The following is a 12,080-nucleotide window of genomic DNA, read 5'->3' on the forward strand; positions in this document are numbered from 1 at the left end:
GAGCATGAGAGCAGGGGGGAGTGTTGAAATGGCAAGCATTCTTAAAACTCACTACAATATTGTGCATTAGCACCTAATGAGGTGGTTTGCACAACTAAATAAAAGCACTCGTCACATTGATTCCCAAAAGTGCTTGAGTCCTAACACCAATAAGGTGAAAAAGACTGAAAATCACTGAATTGATTACGGGGTAATTTTCACACCATAGAGTCATAGAGAGATACAGCACTGAAACAGGCCCTTCGGCCCACTGATGAAACACCATGATGAAACACTTGTAAACAAAAAAGAGTGTAACACATTGTTCGGAAAAAAAGAGATTAATATACGATTTAATGAGGCCATATCACAGTCAAATGAAGAAATTCAGATTTTCATTTAAACGGTTTATTCATTTAACAAATTAACAGGGACGGTTATCGTTGGAGAAGATAAAATGGGGATTTGTGCATTGACATTTTATTTCCTAAGCATTTTATTCTTTTATCAGTTATTCATTTAAATAGGCTTCATTGGATATAATGGCAATCTTATGCGTGCTGTAGAAATATCCAGTGATAATGATTCATTTTGAAGGAGACTGCTTAAGGCCATTGCTGGAGCTAAAAATGATTATGAGCAGAAAATGTTCGAATTATTCAGCCAGTCAAGCAACATCTATGGAGAGAGAAACAAGAGTGACCATTTCAGGTCAATTACCTTTCATCAGAATTGGAAAAAGATGGCTACAACAGCTTTTAAGCAATTATAGACATAGGAAAAAGGGGGGAAGGGGAAAGAACAAAAGGGAAGGTCTGTGATGGTGTGGAAGGCAAAGAGATTAAATGACAAAAGGGATGATGGTGGTACAAAAGCAAAATATTATGGATGCTGGAAATCTGAAATAAGAACAGAAAATGCTGGAAATATTCAGCAGGCCTGGCAGCAACTGTGGAGAGCGAAACAGAGTTAATGTTTCAGGTTGATGACCTTTTGCCAGAAATGCTGCTGATGGTGCAACTTGACTGCACCCAGTGTTCTGATCATTGACGTGAAACATTGGGCTGGATTTTCTCAAGAGGTGAGAAGTCTCGCCGCTGGGACCAAAAGCGGGAACCTGGCAGCATTTCCCAGCGACAGCCAATTAAGAGGTCGCCACCAGGACCATCGTCCAATTAAAGACGGCAGCCCGTCTCCCAGAGCTGCCAGCTCACTCAGAATGCTGGCATTTCAGCAGCCTTGGTAGTGCCACACATAGAGGTGACTGCTGCTGAGATACTCATGAAGATGAAGTAAATTTGTTTATGTGCAGTGTGGGGCCAGGCAGACAGGCCCTGACGATCGGTGGGATTCACCGTCCAATGGCGGTGCCCTAGGCGTGGGGGTGGCCATTGCTGCAGGTGTGCTGCTCTGTGGGCCATGGAACAGCCATAAAGGACGCCACCTCAGTCCCCCAGGAATTTTCTCGGAGGCCGCCAGTATTTACCTGGCGGTCTCCCCACGTGGCGATGGTGTCTTCCGACACTAGTAAAATGCCAGCGGGGTGGGAAGTGGCCTTTAATTGGGCACTTAATTGGCATAATTGGCTGCTCAGTTGGTGGCCGCACTGCTGAGATTCCTGCCTCTGGGAATATGCCGTGGTGGCAGGAAGATGTCGGGCTCCCCACCTGACGCCTTCCACCATCATTTTACGAGGCCTCCCGCTTCCTAGCCCACCTCCATAGGACTGGTAAAATTCAGTCCATTTACTCTGTTTCTATCTCCACAGATGCTGCCTGAGCTACTGAGTATTTCCAGAATCTTCTGCTTTTATTTCAGATTTACAACACCTGCAGTATTTTGCTCTATACACACACGATATCTCAGAATTACTTAAGATATTTACAGTAAGTAATATTATGGGCAAATTGAACTATATTCAGCAGAAGTGCTAATAATGTAACTTTTTTCATGTTCTGTCTAGCCGCCTTGCCATCATTGATATTGCAGGTGTTCTGACATTTTTTGACCTTGAGACAAGAATAATGGACAGTGTAGGACAGCAAGTTGTGGGCGAACAGCTGAAATTTGAGCGTAAAGATGTCTGGGATATGAAGTGGGCAAATGACAACCCAGATTTGTTTGCCATGATGGAGAAGACCCGAATGTATGTTTTTAGAAACTTGGACCCTGAGGTGAGGTTTTGTGCATACTGGTTTGTATATTTCCTGAATTAAAACTATTATAGTATTTCAAGAAACAAAGAAAGAAAATATTGTAAACATTCATCAAGTCAGGCAACATCGAGGGTGAAAACAGAGGTGATATTGTTTTGGATTTGAACGCTGTGTTAAAATTAAATGCTTACAAATGAACAGCATTTAAAAAAGGGTACAAAGAACAAGCTGAGAAGGAAGGGGATTAAGAACTAGTAAAAACTAGCAGGATACAGCAGCCCAGAATCCTGAGAGAAACAAAAATCAGGTTTATACTATGGGTTCAGACTTGTCCACCCTAAACAACAGTCCCTTCCACCCCCTCTTACCGGAAAGACCAGCACACCCAATTCTACACCACCAGTGCTTCCTGCTGCAGAAAATGTGGGAGTCAACATTTAATGCCAATATTTACATCAGTGGACTGTAAAATGCCTAATAAAAATAAAGTACTGTTCCTCAAGACCAGAGGACTGCAAAGCTCCGACAGCTGTTCCCTGAACCTGCATTGAACCTAATGAGACAGTGTAGATTGCCAAAGACAGATATCTCAGAGTGGGTATGGGATGGGGAACTGAAGTGGCAGATGATTGGGAGCACAGGATCACATTTTTGGAAGAACAAAAGTGTTCAGCAAAAGAACAGTTGCCCTGTAGAGGAGACAGCACTGTGAGCAGCAAATACAGCATATTAGGAAGACAAATTGCTGTCTCACCTAGAAACAGTATTTGGAACTCTGATCGGTGGTGTGAGGGTATGGTATTTTATGTCTTTCACTTAGATGGCAAGTGGCCATGGGAAAGAGAGTAGGTGGTAGGTGTGGTGGAAGAATGAATTAGGGTGTCACAGGGCATGACATTTAAAACTTGTTTATTTATTGAAACTTGAGACCTGATTTCAACCCAGAGCGGGAATCAGGCATTGGCCTGTGTGTTGGGTAAATCCTCTTACAAGCAGGCCCTACTACCTGCTGCCTTCTAATAGGCCCACTTTGTTTTATTCTTTCATCGGATGTGAGCGTTGCTGGCAAGGCCAGCATTTGCTGCCCATTCGTAATTGCACTTGAGAAGGTGGTAGTGGGCCTTGTTGAACCGCTCAGTCCACCTGGTGGAGCTACACCCACAAAGCTGTTGGGAAGGGAGTTCCAGTTTTTTGACCCAGTGGCAGTGAAGGAACAGTGATATAGGTCCAAGTCATGATGATGTGTGACTTGGAGGGGAACTTGTGACTGCTGCCCTTGTAGGTGGTAGAAGTCGCAGCTTTGGAAGGAGCTGTCAAAGGAGGCTTTGCAAGTTGCTGCAGTGCACCTTGTATATGGTACGCTTTGCTGCCACTGCGCAGTGGTGCTGGAGGGAGTGAATGTTTAAGGTGGTGGTGGTGTGCTGGTCAAGTGGGTTGCTTTGACCTGGATGGTGTTGAGCTTCTTGAGTGTTGTTGGAGCTGTACTCATCCAGGCAAGTGGAGAGTATTCCATCACACTCTTGACTTATGCCTTATAGATGGTGGACAGGCTTTGGCGAATCAGGAGGTGAGTTACTCACCACAGAATTTCCAGCCTCTTACTTGCTTTTGTAGCCACAGTATTTATATGCCTGGTCCAGTTAGGTTTCTGGTCAATGGTAACTCCTAGGATGTTGATGGTGGGGGATTCAGCGGTGGTAATGCCATTGAATGTCAAGGGGAGATGGTTAGATTCTTTCTTGTTGGAGATGGTCGTTGCCTGGCACTTGTGTGATGCGAATGTTACTTGCCACTTAAAACCCAAGCCGAAATGTTGCCCAGGTCTTGCTGGATGTGGATACGGACTGCTTCAGTATCTGAGTAGTCGTGAATGGTATGGAAGATTGTGAAATCATCACAGAACATCCCTACTTCTGACCTTATGATGGAGGGAAGGTGATTGACGAAGCAACTGTAGATGGTTGGGCCTAGGACACTACCCTGAGGAACTCCTGCAGCAATGTTCTGGAACTTAGATGTTTGGCCTCCAACTGCCACAACCATCTTCCTTTGTGCTAGGTATGACTCCAACCAGTGGAGAGTTTTCCCCCCCCTCCCTCATTCCCATTGACTCCAGTTTTGCTAGTGCTCCTTAATGCCACACTCAGTCAAATGCTGTCTTGATGTCAAAGGCAGTCACTCTCACCTCACCTCATGAATTCAGCTCTTTTGTCCATGTTTGGACCAAGGCTGTAATGAGTTCTGGAGCCAAGTGCGCTTGGTGAAACCCAGACTGAGCATCCGTGAGCAGGTTATTGCCATGCAAGTGCCACTTGATAGCACTATAGATGACACCTTCCATCACTTTGCTGATGATCGGGAGGTGGTAATTGGGTGGATTGGACTTGTCCTGCTTTTTGTGTACAGGACATACCTGCGCAATTTTCCACATTGTCTGGTAGATGCCAGTGTTGTAGATGTATTGGAACAGCTTGGCTAGGGGCATGGCTAGTTCTGGAGCACGTCTTCAGTACTACTGCTGGGATGTTGTCAGGGCCCATAGCCTTTGCTGTATCCACTGCCTTCAGTCGTTTCTTGATATCGCGTGGAGTGAATCGAATTGGCTGAAGACTGGCATCTGTGATACTGGGGACCTCAAGAGCAGGCCTAGATGGATCGTGCACTCACCACTTCTGGCTGAAGGTGGTTGTAAATGCTTCAGCCTTGTCTGGGCTCCCCCATCATTGAGGATGGGGATATGGGGATGTTTGTGGAGCCCCCTCCTCTGGTTAGTTGTTTAATTGTCCACCACCTTTAACGACTGGATGCTGCAGGACTGCAGGACTTTGTTCCGTTGGTTGTGGGATCGCCTAGCTCTATCTGTCACATGTTGCTTACGCTGTTTAGCAGGCACGTAGTCCTAGCTTCACCAGTTTGGCATCTCATTTTTAGGTATGCCTTCTGCACTCCTCATTGAACCAGGGTTGGTCCCCTGCCTTGATGGTGGTGGTAATGGTAAAGTGAGGGATATGGCGTGCCATGAGGTTACAGATTGTGGCTGAATACAATTTTGCTGCTGCAGATGGTCCACAGTGCCTTTTGGATGCCCAGTTTTGAGCTGCTAGATCTGTTGTGAATGCATCCCATTTAACATGGTGGTAGTGCCACCTGCTGCACGTACCAGCGGCTGTGGCTTCTGCTACTACTGCCGCTCCTCTTGTCCCACCTCTGTCAAATCAAACTGGTAATAATGACACCCATAATAAGCTGTAGGAGCTTAATGAGGGTTGGTAAGGCAAAAATTTCTCATATTGAAGTAATCTTGCAGTGTTGCTGCCAGGCAGGGTAGGTTAAATTGGCAACTTTCATTTTGATAACAGGTTTATTTGGAAAGTCTGACGTATGTTTAGTTTTATGATTTTTACCATTGTGGTGCTTTTTAGCTTTTTTTTATTCATTCATGGGATGTGGGCATCACTGGCCAGGCCAGCATTTATTGCCCATCCCTAATTGCCCTTGCGAAGGTGGTGGTGAGCTGCCTTCTTGAACCGCTGCAGTCCATTTGGGGTCGGTATACCCACAGTGCTGTTAGGAAGGGAGTTCCAGGATTTTGACCCAGCGACAGTGAAGGAACGGCGATATAGTTCCAAGTCAGGATGGTGTGTGACTTGGAGGGGAACTTGCAGGTGGTGGTGTTCCCATGTATTTGCTGCCCTTGTCCTTCTAGTTGGTAGAGTTTGCGGGTTTGGAAGGTGCTGTCTAAGGAGCCTTGGTGAATTGTTGCAGTGTATCTTGTAGATGGTACACACTGCTGCCACTGTGCATCGGTGGTGGAGGGAATGAATGTTTGTAGATGGGGTGCCAATCAAGCGGGCTGCTTTGTCCTGGATGGTGTCGAGCTTCTTGAGTGTTGTTGGAGCTGCACCCATCCAGGCAAGTGGAGAGCATTCCATCACACTCCTGACTTGTGCCTTGTAGATGGTGGACAGGCTTTTGGGAGGCAGGAGGTGAGTTACTCGCCTCAGGATTCCTAGCTTCTGACCTGCTCTTGTAGCTACAGTATTTATATGGCTACTCCAGTTCAGTTTCTGGTCAATGGTAGCCCCTAGGATGTTGATAGTGGGGGATTCAGCGATGGTATTGCTGTTGAATGTCAAGGGAAGATGGTTAGATTCTCTCTTGTTGGGGATGGTCATACAAGGCTATACATTTTGATTGATATATTTGGGAATAAGGTGTGTTTTTGGAGTTCAAGCTTGTATACCTTTATAATGGAGACAGTGGTCAGTAATGTGTAATAAGTTATACTTTGAAACAAATTTTGTGCTGCAGCAGTTTTTTTGGTGCTTTTAATGTAGAAGTTTTTTGTTAATTTTTATAGGAACCAATTCAAACATCTGGGTATATATGCAGTTTTGAAAATTTGGAAATCAAGTCTGTACTTTTGGATGAAATTTTGAAGGTAATTCTTAATACAATGTTTATCATGTGTAAGAAATAAATCAATGGAAATCTATTTGCCCAGATAATGTTGGCAGAGAATACCCTTAATCATGTGCATTTTAATGGTGTTTCTACTTTCATGGTTGATATTCTGCATATTTATCTGTGTGCTATTCTGTAGCTCATCTGTGTAATTAATCCATCTATTTTTGAACGCTTAGCCCTGGTATTCACGCAGAGTCGTGGAAGTTGTGGGTGAGTGTGGTAGCATGTCTAAAAGCTCATCAGTCAGAGCTTGGGGGGGAGGTCAATCGTGCGGCTGGGGGGCAGTGTCAGAGCCCAGCAATTTGGAGGAATATAGAGAGACATTGGGGTTCAGAATTGGGGCTTGGTTGGGGGATGCGTGGAGGGAGCTGCAATTGCGGCAGTGAGGAGAGGCCATGATTGGCTGAAGGGAGGCCAAAGTCTTCCTTGAGGGGCCTAGCCCACAATGAATGCTCTAAAAAGCACTAACCTGCAGGAGCCAGCAGCACTCTGGGAGCCTCGTGTAAATATGATAATAAAGTCTCCTGTCTCTGCAAAACTGTTCACAGAACCTGATGCCTTAAGTGGACCAAAGTCTGCTCCACCTGCATCTGTGCAAAGGCAACAGCCATCAGGACAGGTGGCAGCATGTCGAGTACTGACTGAGGAGGGTGGTGAACAGGTGAGAAGTGGAAGCGCTTTGAGTGGAATACCCACTTTCATGTCCACTTTCACCATCATCCCTCTCATTGCCCAACCGTAGTTCAGTGCTACCACTTTGTTGCAGATCATTGAGGCACTGCAAGGCAAAGGCTAGGGTATCTGATGTCCCATTAAGGTGGCAACCAGCCTCTGCAAGCCCTTGCTGAAGGCCTACATGAACTAGTGTAATTGCTGCATTTGATGTTTTTATGTCATTGGCTAGTTTATTCATTTAAGAATACATAATGGAAATGCTGTGCAACATCAACCCACTGATGCATTAGGCAGACTACTCCAATCTATCTGTATTCATGGACAGTGTACTTGGAACGCTTATCAATACATTGTACATTCCCTGCCGCTGCTCAATGATTATCTTCTTCATTGATGACCTCTGGGATACAGCATCTGTGTCTAGCCTAGCAGAGCTTGGGGATGGCTACTTCCTTGATGCAGTCAATAAATGTTGGCCTTGCCAGCACCACCCACACCCCGTGAATGAATAAAAAAAAGTATGGTTCAGCATACAGGGAATGGAATGGGAAAATTGACAATGCATGGCTGGCACTTTCCTACTTTCACCATAGGCCACCTCCTGCCCGAGATGAGAAAAGCGATTCGCAAAAGTAGATGACACAAAAACACCAGGAAAGAGAGAGAGAGATAAACCATGAATATGACAGAGACAGGTTGCTCTTAAAATTTACTTCAGATGTTCCCTCCTGTCCCTAACCAATCTTTTAAAGCACTTGGTCCACTTCATTCTTCCTCTGCTCGACTCGTTCCCTACCTGTTTAGAACCCCTTCCAGTTCTGTTATGCATCTCCATGATCCTGCTTGAAACATTAAAAAAAATACACCCTGGCTATTTCACCCTTGCTCTACCACATTCCCAATTCTACCCTACTTGCTTATAAATTTACAAAACTGAGTCTGAAGCTAAAGGAGTCTGATGCAGAGCCGACAGCAGTATGGGTCCCAGTACTCAATGATTTGTGTTTTTTTAAGTCCTGCTTCCAATATTTATGAATCTATTCATGTAACTCCTACGATTTCTGTTTTTAAGTATACCTCTGCTTTTTTTTATTCTGCTGTTTCCTTTTAACTCCTTTTGTTTTTTAGAAGCTCTGTTCTGCTGTTAGTTTTAAGTCTCCCTCTTGGTATTTTATGTGTGTGTTTGGTTGAGTGCCACTCCTGGTGCTTCTCTGTTCCCATTTATATTCCATTCCCAGCGCTGGATTTTGTTCTGTCCCAGGCATTGGGTTCCGTAACGGTGGACGGTGGGTGGGGGGGTGGGGCTGAAGATGCCTCCGGGAGAGGGCCTCCATGCACCCCAACACTGGGAGGGCCAGGCCCGATATTACCAGCGGCGGCGAGGCCTTGTGGCGCGCCCCCACCACTCAGTGACAGGACCCCAATTTGAATATTTAAATAAATTAAAATGAATTAATTAATGAAGCTCATGTCGCTGCCTGATGTCCCGCTGCATCTTCGGCCCGGTGGCCGGCCCACCTGTGCCTTCGGATCCCCTTCTGGAGAAATGAGGTGCCACGCTGGTGGGGAGGAGGTCAGTTTATCAGTGAGGGAGGGGGAGAATGAGGTCAAATTAACATCAAGGCTCTAGGGGATGGTGGGAAGGGTTGTAGTTGAAAGTTTGTGCAGTTTTGGAGGTGTGGGGGGAAGGTCATATGGTAAAGGTAAGTGTTTTTGGATGGGAGGGGCAAATAATTAATTTAATTGTTATTGGGAAGTGGGAGGGGGATAAAAGAAATGTATTTATTTATTTTAATTCAGTTTACCTTTAAATATTTAAATTAGCTGGTATGGCTAACAGCCGTTTAAAAATAGCGTCACCGCCTGCGCAAGGGCAGCTGACGCCATTGTCTGAGACGGGCAGCCCGCCCCCTCGACATGATTGGCGGGGTGGGGGGGTTGCGGCCCGCCATGGATATTTATATGAGCCGCTGTGTTTAGAATCGCGGCGGCTCTTTGGCATGCGGCCCACACAGGCAGGCCGCCAATTCTTTCCCCGGCGGCAGGCGCATAAAATTCAGCCCCCAGTGTTTGTTTCTTTAGTCTCACTTCCACTCTGGCATTTTTTAATTCCCACTGCTGATGTTGTATTTTTGGATCCTGGTCTTTTTCTTTCAATTAGATCTCTTCTATTCTTTTTAATCCTGCTCCAGTTTTGTGCTTTTCTTTTTAAGCCCTCACACTGAATCCTCTCCTCAACAGTGCTTATAAAGGGATTATTTTTGATTTTTCTTCCTATACTTTTCCTTGCTATTCTCATAATTGTGCTAACTCCCTTTCTTACTCCAACCCCATCTCACTAACCTAATCTGCTTACTACCACCAAATTCTTTGCAACCCCCAACAAAAACTTCTTTCCCATTCATTGCTGCAAATCTGTCCACAGCCCAATGTTTCTTCCCTTTTCCTTCCCTGATCTGTCATACCTCCCTATCACTTGAGTCAAATTCCTTATCCTACCCGCTCCACTGTCAGATATCCAACTTCATACTTGTGTTCAGATAGCAGAGAAACAGACATTTACACAATAAAAAATTCTCAAAGTAATTGCATTATATTTAAATGCAAAGTATTGGCATGGATTATGCAGTTGTTATGACGGTGAAACAGCTATGGAACTGATATTAACTTCTGACGTTCGCACATGCGCAGTTAAAAACGGAAATCCAGAAGTTGCAGTCAGTGATTCCCTGCTCCTCCATAGGTTACGCAGATAGAAAACATCTGAAATCACTTGAATTGATGTTAACTTGCAATGTTACCCGATTAGTCACACTGTGGTAACACTTGAAAATGTTATGCTTTGTGAAATAAGTTGTAGCTGGGTTTTTACTGGCATACTGCGTTCATAATTACTATTGAACAACAAAAACTTATTTTATATTTGAGGAATGTTAAATTTCTCCATTATGATAAACATTTCACAGATTTTAAATTTTTTTATGTTTGTAATATTTCAATGTCTACCTTAATCTCGTGTATGTCCTAATCTTATTTTGTTGTCTGTAAAATGATTAAAAAGTGAAGGATAATCAGTGGTTTTTACTTCCTGGTTTGCTGTCCGCGAGTGTGACTAGCTACTTACCCTGCTTGATGACATCACTGTTGCTGGGCCCCAAAATCAACATAACATTGGGAAAGGGGCCACAGAGATCGCCAAACCTTTGTGGCAGCTTTCTTTGAGGTCAGCAGCAAGCGCGTCACTTCACTGCTGACTGTGAATTTGGGGCCATTATTTACAAATTAGCTTCAATACTTTATCCACATAAAACCAATAGACTGTATATGTTACATATATAATTGTATTATGTAGTTTATATATTTCACACCAATTTATTTAAATTTGCATTTACTTGTTTCCCTTAACTTCTACAATTATATAAAAATCCTCTAATGTACAGCCTTCTTAATTTAAAATTACATGCATTCATTAACACATTCTATGTTGTACCATATAACCCTCCTGTCCTTAACAAACAACATATCTACTGACCTCTTGAGGAGCCCTGACCATCATTTTCCAGTCCTCTCTGGCTATGGGTGTGTTGCCAGAGGACTGGAGGACAACTAACGTTGTTTAAAATAGGAGAAAGGGATAGACAGAGTAATTATAGCCCAGTCAACCTAACCTCGGTGGTGGGAAAATTATTGGAAAAAATTGAGGGAGTGGATAAGGCATCATTTAGAAAGATACGGATTAATCAGTGACAGCATGGATTTGTTAAGGGAAGGAGGTCATGTCTGACTAACATGATTGAATTTTTTGAGGCGGTAACAAGGAGGATCGATGAGGATAGTGCATTTGATTTTTCAAGGCTTTTGATTACGATCCACATGGCAGACTGGTCACTAAAATAAAAGCCCATGGGATCCAAGGCAAAGTGGCAAGTTGGATCCAAAATTGTCTCAGAGGCAGAAAGCAGAGGGTAATGATCGATGGGTGTTTTTGTGACTGGAAGGTTGTTTCCAGTGGAGCTCCGCAGGGCTCAGTACTAGGTCCCTTGCTTTTTGTGGTATATATCAATGATTTGGACTTGAATGTAGGGGGTATGATTAAGAAGTTTGCAGACTATACACAAATTGGCCCTGTGGTTGATAATGAAGAAGAAAGCTGTAGACTGCAGGCAGTTATCAATGGACTAGTCAGGTGGGCGGAACAGTGGAAAATGGAGTTCAGTCCAGAGATGTGTGAGCATTTGGGGAAGGGTAACAAGGCAAGGGAATACACAATAAATGGTAGGATACTGAGAAATGTAGAGGAACAGAGGGACCTTGGAGTGCATGTGCACAGATCCCTGAAAGTGGTTGGACAGGTAGATAAGGTAATCAAGAAGGCATAAGGGATACTTGCCTTCATTAGCCAAAGCATAGAATATAAGAGGTGGGAGGTTATCCTGGAACTGTATGAAACACTGGTTAGGCTACAGCTGGGGTACTGCATGCAGTTCTGGTCACTGCACTATAGGAAGGATGTGATCACACTAGAGAGAGTACAGAGGAGATTTACCAGGATGTTGCCTGGACTGGAGAATTTTAGTTATGAGGAAAGATTGAATAGGCCAGGGTTGTTTTCTTTGGAACAGAAGAGGCTGAGGGGAGACCCAATTGAAGTGTATAAAATTATGAGGGGTCTAGATGGAGTGGATAGGAAGGCCCTATTCCTTTTGGTTGAGTGGTCCACAACCAGGGGGCATTGATTTAGGGTAAGAGGTAGGAGGTTTAGAGGGGATTCGAGGTGAGATTTTTTTAACCAGAGAGTGACGG

The 12,080-nt window shown here is 44.3% G+C and overlaps 1 protein-coding gene across 4 annotated transcripts in view; it reads left to right on the forward strand.

Moving 5' to 3' along the window:
• wdr35 (WD repeat domain 35) overlaps positions 1–12,080 on the forward strand; it is a 214,990-nt gene that overhangs the window by 101,092 nt on the left and 101,818 nt on the right. For all 4 annotated transcript variants that reach the window (XM_068023557.1, XM_068023567.1, XM_068023572.1 and 1 more), the window contains 2 exons: positions 1,943–2,153; positions 6,496–6,576. In XM_068023557.1, coding sequence (XP_067879658.1) covers positions 1,943–2,153; positions 6,496–6,576 — 292 coding nt within the window. The remainder of the gene's footprint in view (positions 1–1,942; positions 2,154–6,495; positions 6,577–12,080) is intronic.

Source organism: Heterodontus francisci, chromosome 3 (genome assembly GCF_036365525.1).
Source record: "Heterodontus francisci isolate sHetFra1 chromosome 3, sHetFra1.hap1, whole genome shotgun sequence".
In the NCBI taxonomy this organism is placed as follows: Eukaryota; Metazoa; Chordata; class Chondrichthyes; order Heterodontiformes; family Heterodontidae; genus Heterodontus; species Heterodontus francisci.